The sequence below is a fragment of the Antechinus flavipes genome, chromosome 1 (genome assembly GCF_016432865.1).
Source record: "Antechinus flavipes isolate AdamAnt ecotype Samford, QLD, Australia chromosome 1, AdamAnt_v2, whole genome shotgun sequence".
Classification (NCBI taxonomy): domain Eukaryota; kingdom Metazoa; phylum Chordata; class Mammalia; order Dasyuromorphia; family Dasyuridae; genus Antechinus; species Antechinus flavipes.
This window is the reverse complement of record NC_067398.1, coordinates 650041053-650054089: the sequence shown is the minus strand read 5'-3', so window position 1 is coordinate 650054089 and position 13037 is coordinate 650041053. Positions and strand designations below refer to the sequence as shown.

The following is a 13037-nucleotide window of genomic DNA, read 5'->3' as shown; positions in this document are numbered from 1 at the left end:
CTGAGCATGGGACCAGCTGGAGAAAGGGGCTGTACTAAGTGTGTCTGAGAAGTGCTTCCTGGTCTCCCCACCAGAGCCAGGCGGGGAGGTTCAGGGCGGGGGAGACCCGAGGAACCCCTTAACAGTCCCCACTTGGGAGACCCAGCTACATCTCAAGGGCAGAAGGGACGCGGAGCCGGGGCCCACGCTAGCAAGGGCACATGACTCGGGTGGGGCGAGGTTGCTGACCGCTGGGAAGGAAAGCTCGCCGCTCCTTCCCACCCTGGGAAAGTCCCCTCCCCGTGGCACATACCTCCTCCTCCTCCAGGCGCCGCAGCGTCTCACTGATGAACTTGATGTACTGGCTTGTGAGGGTGGTCAGCTCGCTGTAGCGGGTGCGGAGATCCACATACTAGAAAGGACAGAGCCGGGGGCCTTGCTCAGTGGGGGAAGGGCCCTTCTTACTGTCCCCCCAACACACACACGGGCAACGCACACCTGTGCGCATAGGTTAGGGTCTCGGCAGCAAAAGGGGCCCAGCCTAGGCCAGACACCTAGGGGCAGGTTTGGGGGGCTCAGGCTCCATGAGAGGTCACTTAGTTCATTATATCATGGATTCATGAGTGACCACAAAGCCCACTTAGTCCCAAGGGACCACAAAGGCCACTTAGTCCTAAGGACCACAAAGGCCACTTAGTCCTAAGGACCGCAAAGGCCACTTAGTCCTAAAGACCACAAAGGCCACTTAGTCCTAAAGACCACAAAGGCCACTTAGTCCTAAAGACCACAAAGGCCACTTAGTCCTAAGGACCGCAAAGGCCACTTAGTCCTAAGGAACTGCAAAGGCCACTTAGTCCTAAGGACCGCAAAGGCCACTTAGTCCTAAGGACCGCAAAGGCTACTTAGTACCGAGGGACCGCTAAGGCCACTTAGTCCTAAGGACCGCAAAGGCTACTTAGTCCCGAGGGACCACAAAGGCCGGACCACAAAGGCCATTTAGTCCTAAGGACCGCAAAGGCCACTTAGTCCCGAGGGACCACAAAGGCCATTTAGTCCTAAGGACCACAAAGGCCACTTAGTCCTAAGGACCGCAAAGGCTACTTAGTACCAAGGGACTGCAAAGGCCACTTAGTCCTAAGGATCGCAAAGACTACTTAGTCCCGAGGGACCACAAAGGCCACTTAGTCCCGAGGGACCACAAAGGCCATTTAGTCCTAAGGACCACAAAGGCCATTTAGTCCTAAGGACCACAAAGGCCACTTAGTCCTAAGGACCGCAAAGGCCACTTAGTCCCGAGGGACCACTAAGGCCACTTAGTCCTAAGGACTGCAAAGGTTACTTAGTCCCGAGGGACCGCAAAGGCCACTTAGTCCTAAGGACCGCAAAGGCCACTTAGTCCCGAGGGACCGCAAAGGCCACTTAGTCCTAAGGACCACAAAGGCCACTTAGTCCCGAGGGACCGCAAAGGCCACTTAGTCCTAAGGACCACAAAGGCCACTTAGTCCCGAGGGACCGCTAAGGCCACTTAGTCCCCAGGGATCACTAAGGCCACTTAGTCCCCAGGGACCGCAAAGGCCACGTAGTCCTAAGGACCACAAAGGCCACTTAGTCCTAAGGACCGCAAAGGTCACTTAGTCCTGAGGGACTGCAAAAGCCACTTAGTCCTAAGGACCACAAAGGCCACTTAGTCCCGAGGGACTGCTAAGGCCACTTAGTCCTCAGGGACCACAAAGGCCATTAGTCCTAAGGATCACAAAGCCCACTTAGTCCTAAGGACCGCAAAGGCCACTTAGTCCTAAGGACCACAAAGGCCACTTAGTCCCGAGGGACTGCTAAGGCCACTTAGTCCTCAGGGACCGCAAAGGCCACTTAGTCCTCAGGGACCACAAAGGCCACTTAGTCCTAAGGACCGCAAAGGCTACTTAGTACCGAGGGACCGCTAAGGCCACTTAGTCCTAAGGACCGCAAAGGCTACTTAGTCCCGAGGGACCACAAAGGCCGGACCACAAAGGCCACTTAAGTTCCAAGGGACCGCAAAGGCCACTTAGTCCCGAGGGACCGCTAAGGCCACTTAGTCCCAAGGGACCGCAAAGGCCACTTAGTCCTAAGGACCACAAAGGCCACTTAGTCCCGAGGGACCGCAAAGGCCACTTAGTCCTAAGGACCACAAAGGCCACTTAGTCCCGAGGGACCGCAAAGGCCACTTAGTCCTAAGGACCGCAAAGGCCACTTAGTCCCGAGGGACCGCAAAGGCCACTTAGTCCTAAGGACCACAAAGGCCACTTAGTCCCGAGGGACCGCAAAGGCCACTTAGTCCTAAGGACCACAAAGGCCACTTAGTCCCGAGGGACCGCTAAGGCCACTTAGTCCCCAGGGATCACTAAGGCCACTTAGTCCCCAGGGACCGCAAAGGCCACGTAGTCCTAAGGACCACAAAGGCCACTTAGTCCTAAGGACCGCAAAGGTCACTTAGTCCTGAGGGACTGCAAAGGCCACTTAGTCCTAAGGACCACAAAGGCCACTTAGTCCCGAGGGACTGCTAAGGCCACTTAGTCCTCAGGGACCACAAAGGCCATTAGTCCTAAGGATCACAAAGCCCACTTAGTCCTAAGGACCGCAAAGGCCACTTAGTCCTAAGGACCACAAAGGCCACTTAGTCCCGAGGGACTGCTAAGGCCACTTAGTCCTCAGGGACCGCAAAGGCCACTTAGTCCTCAGGGACCACAAAGGCCACTTAGTCCTAAGGACCACAAAGGCCACTTAAGTTCCAAGGGACCGCAAAGGCCACTTAGTCCCGAGGGACCGCTAAGGCCACTTAGTCCCAAGGGACCGCAGAGGCCACTTAGTCCTAAGGACCACAAAGGACACTTAGTCCCAAGGGACCACAAAGGCCACTTAGTCCCGAGGGACCGCTAAGGCCACTTAGTCCTAAGGACCGCAAAGGCCACTTAGTCCCAAGGGACCACAAAGGCCACTTAGTCCCGAGGGACTGCAAAGGCCACTTAGTCCTAAGGACCGCAAAGGCCACTTAGTCCCGAGGGACCGCAAAGGCCACTTAGTCCTAAGGACCACAAAGGCCACTTAGTCCCGAGGGACCGCAAAAGCCCACTTAGTCCTAAGGACCGCAAAGGCCACTTAGTCCTAAGGACCACAAAGGACACTTAGTCCCAAGGGACCACAAAGGCCACTTAGTCCCGAGGGACCGCTAAGGCCACTTAGTCCTAAGGACCGCAAAGGCCACTTAGTCCCAAGGGACCACAAAGGCCACTTAGTCCCGAGGGACTGCAAAGGCCACTTAGTCCTAAGGACCGCAAAGGCCACTTAGTCCCGAGGGACCGCAAAGGCCACTTAGTCCTAAGGACCACAAAGGCCACTTAGTCCCGAGGGACCGCAAAAGCCCACTTAGTCCTAAGGACCGCAAAGGCCACTTAGTCCTAAGGACCACAAAGGCCACTTAGTCCCCAGGGATCACTAAGGCCACTTAGTCCCCAGGGACCGCAAAGGCCACGTAGTCCTAAGGACCACAAAGGCCACTTAGTCCTAAGGACCGCAAAGGTCACTTAGTCCTGAGGGACTGCAAAGGCCACTTAGTCCTAAGGACCACAAAGGTCACTTAGTCCCGAGGGACTGCTAAGGCCACTTAGTCCTCAGGGACCACAAAGGCCATTAGTCCTAAGGATCACAAAGCCCACTTAGTCCTAAGGACCGCAAAGGCCACTTAGTCCTAAGGACCACAAAGGCCACTTAGTCCCGAGGGACTGCTAAGGCCACTTAGTCCTCAGGGACCGCAAAGGCCACTTAGTCCTCAGGGACCACAAAGGCCACTTAGTCCTAAGGACCACAAAGGCCACTTAAGTTCCAAGGGACCGCAAAGGCCACTTAGTCCCGAGGGACCGCTAAGGCCACTTAGTCCCAAGGGACCGCAAAGGCCACTTAGTCCTAAGGACCACAAAGGACACTTAGTCCCAAGGGACCACAAAGGCCACTTAGTCCCGAGGGACCGCTAAGGCCACTTAGTCCCGAGGGACCGCAAAGGCCACTTAGTCCTAAGGACCGCAAAGGTTACTTAGGCTTAAGGACTGCAAAGGCCACTTAGTCCTGAGGGACCGCAAAGGCCACTTAGTCCTAAGGACCGCAAAGGTTACTTAGGCTTAAGGACTGCAAAGGCCACTTAGTCCTGAGGGACCGCAAAGGCCACTTAGTCCTAAGGACCGCAAAGGTTACTTAGGCTTAAGGACTGCAAAGGCCACTTAGTCCAATCCCTCCAGGTCACAGATCAAAGGTTTAAATGATTTCTCCAGACTCCTCCTGACGCCAGTGTTGCCTTGGAGTAAGGGTGGCAGGCTGCTTAGCCCAAAGAGCCATCGAGCTTCTTCCCCTACCCTTAGCCCCAGGCCCAGGAAAGCTGGGACCTGCAGGTCCCAGGTCCCCCCCCTCCAGCGTTCTCCAGCCCCCCCCCCCAGCCTCTGGGCATCCACACCCATCCCCAAACGCTCGGCGAGACTGGCCGCATGGGTGCACTGCCCTCACCTCCTGGATGACGCTGTCCGACACCGACTGCACCTTGGGTTTCTTGGCAGGGGAGGCCACAGGTTCTACTTGGGCCTTGTATGTCACCAGCTGCAGCTCATAGTCCTGCAGGAGGGAGAAGACTTTCAGGATGGCTCATTGTGATGGGAAGGGGCCACCCAAAACTTGTTTGCCCCCTCCCCCTGTAGTAGCCATGGATGTGTCTCTCTAAAGCAGCAGAAAGAGCTCTCGGCCTTGGGGCTGCTTCTGCTGCTCGCTCCTTCTCCATCTATTTTCAGGCCAAAGCCCATGCTTCTGGACCCAGGATCTCTACACCCCCTTCCCAGGCTCATCAGCCACGCAGACCTCTGGTTATTCTGCCCTCAGCCTCCTTGAGTGATAGATAAGAAGGGAAGGATCTGTTTTTGTTCAAAAAGATAAGAAGAGGATTTAGGGGGATAGGGATATCCTCCAGTGACAACCAGGTCCCTGTCCTCGGCTCCACGTCCCACACACATGGCCCCATACCACCCCTTTTTGTCCTTTATAGGCCTCAGAGCTTGTTGGAGGCAGCTTGGTGGTCCTGTATTTGGAACAGAGAAAAGCTGAATTCAAGTCACTTAACTTGCCTCAGTTTCCTCATCTGTAAGATAAGGATAATAAGAGCAACTCCCTCCCAGGGATGTTGTGGGGCTGAAATGAAATATTTGTAAAATGTCCAACCAGGTATCTGGCACACAGTAGGTACTTAATAAAGACTCAATTCCTTCCTTCCTTGTCTAAATATGGGCTACTTCCCTCCTGAGCTCCTGCAATCCCTTAGTGACCTCTTCTCTCAAGTCCAGCTTTATAAATTATCTTCATGTCACCCCAAATCTCCCAAGGATTTTAATCTCCCTATGAATCAAGGCCAAACTTGAACTGTTACTTCTAATCTCCTCCTCCTTTGGGGACCATGTATCATTGGGTTTAGAACTTGAAGGGATTTTAGAAGGTCACTGGGTTTAAATCCTTTACAGATGAGGAAACTGAGGCACATGGCCTGTCATTTATTTAAACTTAGGTCTTCCCAATACCTAGTCCAAGCCTCCCCCATCAGTCAAAGGGAGGACTTGGTGAGTGTAAGGAGCCAGCAGGAATAAGTAACGCAGGGCTCTACAAGGAAGACCCACTTCTGCAGTGGAAGTTTTTTCTGCCACGGTCTCCTTCTCAGGACTGGGAGAGGGGAAACGGGGGCCAGAGGCAGGAGTCTCCGGACTCTCACCTTGATGGCATTAATGTATTGCTTGGCGTACTTCTGACACTCAGCGACCTTCTCTCCATGTCTTTCAATTTCTTCCAGGAGTTTCTGAGGAACCAAGAGCACCAAGTTCAGCTTTTCTAGGAGCAAGGACCCGCAGCTCTCTCCCGACTGAACCCTTCCCCTTCCCGCTTTCTAACGCGTATTCTATGGCAGCCGGACCTCGGCAGGACAGTGCTCCCCAAGCCTGTGATCACCAAGCCTGGCCCTCCCCAGCCCCCCAGCTCAGAGCCCAGCGCTGACCTTCTCCTGCTGGAGCTGCTCACGGACCACCTGGCTATCGGCCAGGGGCACAGACTGGATCTGTTCCTGCCGCTGCCGGGCGCTCAGCAGCCAGGTGTTGAGGGGCTCGGCGCTCTCGCGGTAGTAGCGCAGCTGGCGCCCCAGCTGATCCAGCTCCCGCTGCCGCAGGTCGATCTGGGCCAGCACGGCCTGCCAGCGCTCCAGCAGCTGCGTGACCCGCTCCCGCCAGCGCTCCAGCTCCGCGTCCCGCTCGCCGTGCTTCTGCTGCATCCGCTCGCCCACCTCCTGCGCCGCCCTCAGCTCCTCGTTCAGGCCCGCAAACAGAGGCTGCTGGGCCTCCACTTGGCTGCGCAGCTTCTGCTCCGGGGAGAAGGGGCCCTCAGTGCAGCCCGGCCTGCGCCCTCCAGTCCCTCCCATCCTCCGGCCTGGCCTGGCCTGTGCCCCCCAGTCCCTCCCATCCCCCCAGCCCGGGCCCTGGAACAGCGACAGCCGGGACTCCCCGAGTGGGAGCAGGGGGGCCCAGACCCCCGTGCCAGGTACCTTTAGCTCCGCCTTGGTGGCCTCCAGCTCAGAGAGATCGGCAGGGACGTTCTGCACATCCTTGAGCTGCTCCTCGTAGGTGCGCAGGACCTCCTCGGCCCCCTGGGTGCTGCGGATCACCAGGCTGATGGTCTTGAGCCTGTGGGTGTCAGAGGCTGGTGAGGCCGGGGATGGGGAAGCCCTCCCGGGGGCCCGAGCACAGAGAGGGAGGGGCCGGGGCTGCTGTGGGGAGGCGCCGTGAGCGCGGGGTACTCACTTCTCCAGGTAGATGGCAGACAGGCTGCGCACCTGGTCCAGCTTGCCCAGGGTCAGGTCCAGCTCAGAGCGAAGGGCAGGGGCTCCAGGGGCCGGCTCGGGCTGGGCCAGCACCTTCTCAGCCTTGGCAGAGAGCTTGCTTACGCCCTGGCCCAGCCCCTCCACTTCCGCCTGCACCTTCTGCAAGGGGCACAGAGAAAGACCAGAGAGGCAATGGTGAGAAGGCGGTAAAGGAGATGGAAGCGAGGGGCCGGAGGCGGAGAGGGAGCCAGACTGGCAAGGAGGCCGGGGAGGGCTGGGAGAGAGGGGCAGAGGGGAAGGGAAGAGAAAAACTCAGAGATGGCGTGCTCACGGCTGGGCCAGTCCCGGGAGGACCCGGGATTCCACAGACTGGGGAGGGAGTGACATAAGGTCAGCTGGGCACCAGAGTCCAGGCTAGGGGAGAGGGGGCAGAAGAGGGGGAGAAGGACGAGGGGGGGAGGCAGAGAGGAAAGGGGGAGAAAGAGAGAGAGGGAGGGGGAAGAAAAAGGACAAGAGAGACAGAAGATAGGGGAAGAGGAGAGGGAAAGGAAAGGGAGAAAAGGAAGACAAAGAAAAGGGGAAGGAGAGAGAGGGAGGAGGATGAATGGGGAGAAGTGAGAGAGACACAGACTGCTAGAGAGAGACAGAGACAGAGACAGAGAGAGGAGGGCAGGCTGGCCAGGAGGGGGGGCAGGGACGGTACCTGCTGCTCGGTGATACGCTGAGCACACTCGCGGGCAGGCTCCTTCTCCAGCGGCACGCGGAGCCGATGGACAATACGGCCCTCACAGGCCTCCAGCTGGAGACGGATGTCCTTGAGCTCAGAGATGTAGCGCTGACACAGGGACTCTTCCTGCTCCCCTATGGAGAGGAAGGCCGCGGTCACATCCTGAGGCCCCCAAGCAGTGGCCCAGCACAGCCGGGTCCGGGACAGCCCCAGCCTAGTTACCTTGCTCCAGGTTCTGCAGCAGCTGCTGATAGTGACGGGTGCAGGTGCTGTAGTCCCGCTCCACCTGCAGCCGGTCCTCGGGCCCAAAGCTGCCCGAGTCCTGGCTGTCCCGAAGGAAGGCTTGGTAATGCAGCTCCAGGTTGCATAAGGCCTGCCGCTGTTCTTCTGGTTTCAGTGTGCGGAACTGGGTGAGAGAGGGGCGGTGAGAGGGGGAAGTGAGGGCAGAAAGTGGGGAGGAGGGGGCGTGGGGCGGAAGGGGACACCGAGGGTGAGAGGGGCGCGAGGGCGGAAGGGGACACCGAGGGTGAGAGGGGTCCGAGGGCGGAAGGGGACCCTGGGAGTGGGAGGAGAGGCGGGAACACAAGGAAAAGGCCGGGGAAATAGGGAAATGCTGGGGAAATGGTGGGAGGCAGGGGCTACAGCCCCAGATGTCTGCAGACTCACCGTTACCAGGGACCAGGAGCGAATAAGCTGGATTTCCCGGGTCAGGCACTGCCAAGCCAACAGGCTCTTCATGTCCACGTGCAGCTGGTGCCAAAGGCTCTCCAGGGTCTGGTGCAGCCCCTCCAGCCTGCCAGGGACAGCGTGAGGTGGAAGGGGGGAGAAGATTGCACAAGGCACGGAGAGAAATTAGGATCTCACAAAACCTCCTTGATGGGGTCCCTTTCATATGGAGGGGGAGGAGGTAAGGGACATGATCTGAAAAATCCATGTAAAAGTTTTTGGCCCTTCCTTTGTACCAGAGAAGAATTATTATGGCATTAAAAGATAAAATAGGTTGGTATTATATGATACTATACTTATCTTATACATCTGAGTGTCTAAACTTTTTCTGAGTCATCTGCAGGCCTCTGCAAAACTCCCCCAAAATTCCCATTTAACTCTTTATGAGGACTGGCAATATATCAAAACCGTGAGGGGAAAATCACAATGTGGAAGAAATAACTATATAGATTTACGTTATCTAATCTCACCTGGGCCCTCAATACAGCGAGGCAAATATTCTATTCCTCCTTAACCCAAACATTATTCCCCTTCCCACAATGACTGCTCCAAACATTTTCATTTCTTCTTTAAGTTATGACAGTAACTCACTGACCCAACCCTCTCAATGGTGGATTTTGCTTCATTTTTCAGCAAAATTTGAAGCCATTTGCTGAGAGCTCTCTCTCCTTCCCTCTTTCTCCTCACCTCACATCACTCAGACATCTTTCCCCACTATACCGTCTTTCGCGTCTTTCTTTGTCAAAGCTAACACTTCCATCTATACCTTTGCCCCCCTCTTTTCTTGTAGATGGAGCCCACTCTCATCCCCACTCTGACTTATCTTCAAACTCTCCCTATCTACTGACTGCTTCCCTTGAGGGCTACAAAAACACTCCCATCTCTGTGCATGCTATCACCCAGGATCTCTCCTTCCTTCAAATCTAGACTTCTTGGGAAAGCAGGCTGCAATCTCCTCCTCTCACTCTCTTCTAAACCCTCTGGTTTACATCATCTTCAATCATTCCACTGAAACTGCTCTCTCTGAAGTGACTGGTGACATCGCAATCACCAAATCTAACAGCCTTTTCTCAATCCTCCTTGGCCTTTCTACAGCATTTCCAGGACCTTTCCTCTTAGGGGGGTTTTGGGGACACTGATCTTTCCTAGTTCTCCTTCCTTCTGTCCAACCCCTGCTCCTCAGTCTCCCTTGCTGATTTTCTACTCATAAGTACCCAAGGATCTATCCTAGATCCTCTTCTCTTCTCCCTCTATCCTATTCCATGGTATCCCTTATCATATTTATACGTAAGATTCTCCCAAGTTATAGTCCCACTGATTCATTTGCCTCTTGAATATCTTGACCTGGATTTCTTCTAAATATCTCAAATTCACCATTTCTACATAGATCTCATTATCCTTCCCCCCAACCCTCCAATCCTCTAACTCCCCTACTATAATCAAGAACAGCACATCCTTCTAAATCTTACCTAGGCCTACAAGCTCCACGCCATCCTCCAAGACTCCTGAATCTTGCTCATCCCACTCAGCCAGTCCATTGCCAATGTCAAATCTCATCATTTCTACTTTCACCATATCTCTTGCATGTATCTCCTTCTCTTCCACGTATCTCCTTCTCTTCCACTGCCCTACTTCTGTCCCTCACCATTGCTGGGCTCTTGCAATAGTTTTCTATTTGGAATTGCTGCCTAAAGTTCATTTCACTTCATTCTGCTGCCAAAGTAATTTTTCTAAAGTATAAGTCTCCCTGTCCCCAATCTATTCTTCTAATAATGGCTGTCCCTAATTCTCCTAATAGTGGCTCCCATTTACGTCCAGAATCAAAGTGCTCTGGTTAGCATTTAAAGGTCTTCATAACCTGGTTGCCTTCCTACCTTTCTAGGCTTAGACTTATTTTCCTTCACATATTTTATGATTTAGTGACACTGTCTTTACTGTTCCTCACACGTGACACTACATTTCCTGTCTCTATCTGTTGGAATTGGCTGCCCGCCTTCATCCCTGCCTTCTTTAAAGATTCAGCTCAAAGCCCACCTTCTGATCTCTTCAGGTGTTGTTGCCTTCCCTCTGATATCATGTACCAGCTTGTTTCTCTCTGTCTCTCTCCATGCATATAGAATGCATATTTAAAATAATACACATCATTTATAATTATATTGTAAATTATTACACATAATATATATATAACATGCATATTATATGTGTTGTATAGATATATATATATTTTTTTACATATACATATTTGAATATATGTATATATTTTTTTAATACATTATGACTGTCTCTTTTATTAGAATTGTGAGCTTTCAGAGGGCAGGGACTATGTTTTCGCCTCTCTCTGTTCCCAGAGCTTAGTACACATTAACTGACACTACTATTAAATGTTTGATGAGCTGAATGACTTTCCCTCCTTTTAGTGGATACCCCTCAGAGCTACCACACAGCCTTACCTGCTGACTGCTTCTTGGGCTTCTTTATTGGGTGGGGGCACAAGAAAACAAACGGATGGCAGGACGGCTTCACTGCCACTGCTGTGTACCACCTTCCATTTGGATGGCTGGGCATGACCCACTAGCTGACAGGTATCCCCTTTGTGGACGGTCATCTGTAGAATCCGGGCCAGAGGCCGAGAGAGACAGGATGCTGACTTGTCAGACCTTAGCCCAAATGATACTCTCACTGTTCTTCTCCCTGCCCCCTCCTACTTCCTCTAGTTAGCTCTGGGACCCTTCCAATTTTCTCTCCCCCCAGTAACCCACAGAGACCCTTCCTTCCTTCCCATAATCCGTCCTGAGGTCCGGCTCACCTCCATCTGCTTGTAATCACACACAGCTTGCAGAGGCAGACGGCCCCGAATGGGGTAGGCTGGATTACGGGGCTTTAGTTGTACGATGGCCTTGGCCCGCTTGGCCAGGCCCAAAAGATGCCCCTTGTATTCTGAGATCTGTTCCTTTTCATCCTGGGTAGGAGAAAGGGATAGAGAATGAGAAAGGAGTTCTAGCATCAGTAGTCACAGAATATGAAACTAGATCCTTAAAACATGTTCAGCTCCTAGTAGCTGATAACTAGCTGATAACTAGTATATCCACTAACTCTGAAGAAACTTCAGAGAGTCTATGGAGTAGATGCACTGTATCCTTACTGAGCTGTCCCAATGTGGATCCTTAAAATCCTTAAAAAGCAGGATTCAGGTAGAATCAACGTGGTAGAGCAGGGGTATAATAATGCAGAGATCCTCTGGCAAGTCTAATTCCCCCATCAGGAATATAAATTCCTAGCAAATAGGAACTGAGTCACTTTGTATTTATATTGCCCCTAACACAGTACCTGGCACACAAAAGGCACTTAACAAACATCTGTGGATTGGTTGGTTGGTTGATTAGGGAGGCAATGACCTTCCTCTTACTTTCATCCCAGAAATGGAAGGGGGAATCTATGAGGGGGCCCACCTTTTTGAAAGACCTTTCTCTTAAAGGGAAGTGGCAAAAGTCAAACATAAAGATAGGATGCAGTATTGTTTAGACAGAGAACTTAATCCATATATAACTAACTACCTGTGTGACCACAGCAAGTTCTTTAACTTTTCTGAATCATTTTCTTCCTTATAAAATGAAGGCACTGTAAGAAATGTTAAATATAGGGAGAAGCTTGAAAGAACTTGTACGAATTAATGCAGAGTGAAGTAAGCAAAACCAGGAGAAAAACTTACACCATTACCAAGATGACTGTGATAATGTAAAGGTAAGCAACGCTGACTTCACAGCTGTGACCTATGTGGAAACCAGCCATGACTTCAGAGAATGACCATGAAGGAAGTGTCCAATGGACTGACTACAGAAGCAGAAGGAAGCACACGTGTGCAGATAAAGCCAATGGATCATTTTGTTTTACTTAAATCATTTGTTACAAAGGAGAATGGGGGAGAGGGTCCTCAGGGAAGGAACCCTGGAGGGCCCACAGAGGGAAAATCATCAATAAAACAACAAAAATGTTTTTATTGAAAGAAAAAATGAGAAGCATGGAGCTACTGTTCAATCATGTCCAACTCTTCATAAACCCACTAGGGTTTTCTTGCAAAGAAAGTGAAGATTTGCCATTTTCTTCTTCAGCTTATTTTACTAATAAGAAAACTGAGGCAAACAGAGATAAGAGGTTTGCCCAAGGTTACACAGCTAATAAGTGTCTGAGGCTAGATTTGAACTCAAGTGTTCCTGATTCCAGGTCTGGTGCTCTTTGCACTGTACCCACTCTAGGACGAATGAGATAACCTCAAAGGTCCCTTAAATTTTAGGATTTCAATGACAGTATTTAACATCTAGATAAGGTTTTAGAGTAATCAGTGAAAAAAAAAAGAATTCTAATCAAGGCAAAGGCTTAACCTCAACAGCTAAGTGGTGAATTATACATTAGGCAACTGAACAGATCAAAGGGAAACAGATCTGATAGGTAGAACTTTCAGGGGCTGGAACCATAAAGACCTCCTAGGTGACCAAGAAGGGACTGAAGAGGGCTCTAACATTAGTGGATGGTGGCTGCCGATCTGCAGATTGCTAGGGAAGCACTCTGTCCACCCAGGGGTTAGGACACCTGCAGAGATTAATTGTAGCAGGACAGCTGCCTAGGGAGGAGCTGGGGATAGCAGTTCCAGGAATGGCTAAGGCTCCTACCAGGTTATATAATGGAGCCAGACAGAATTGACTTTAGGCAATATGCCAGATGAGCTCAGTCTAGCATTTA

The 13037-nt window shown here is 52.2% G+C and overlaps 1 protein-coding gene across 26 annotated transcripts in view; it reads right to left on the bottom strand.

The window, feature by feature from the left end:
- Nucleotides 1-13037, bottom strand: part of PLEC (plectin) — a 113928-nt gene that overhangs the window by 15646 nt on the left and 85245 nt on the right. For all 26 annotated transcript variants that reach the window (XM_051971364.1, XM_051971365.1, XM_051971349.1 and 23 more), the window contains 11 exons: nt 11107-11259; nt 10751-10905; nt 8241-8367; nt 7797-7980; nt 7551-7708; nt 6828-7006; nt 6572-6710; nt 6032-6388; nt 5753-5836; nt 4510-4614; nt 293-391 (listed from right to left, as the gene is read on the bottom strand). In XM_051971364.1, the coding sequence (XP_051827324.1) occupies nt 293-391; nt 4510-4614; nt 5753-5836; nt 6032-6388; nt 6572-6710; nt 6828-7006; nt 7551-7708; nt 7797-7980; nt 8241-8367; nt 10751-10905; nt 11107-11259 (1740 nt within the window). The remainder of the gene's footprint in view (nt 1-292; nt 392-4509; nt 4615-5752; nt 5837-6031; nt 6389-6571; nt 6711-6827; nt 7007-7550; nt 7709-7796; nt 7981-8240; nt 8368-10750; nt 10906-11106; nt 11260-13037) is intronic.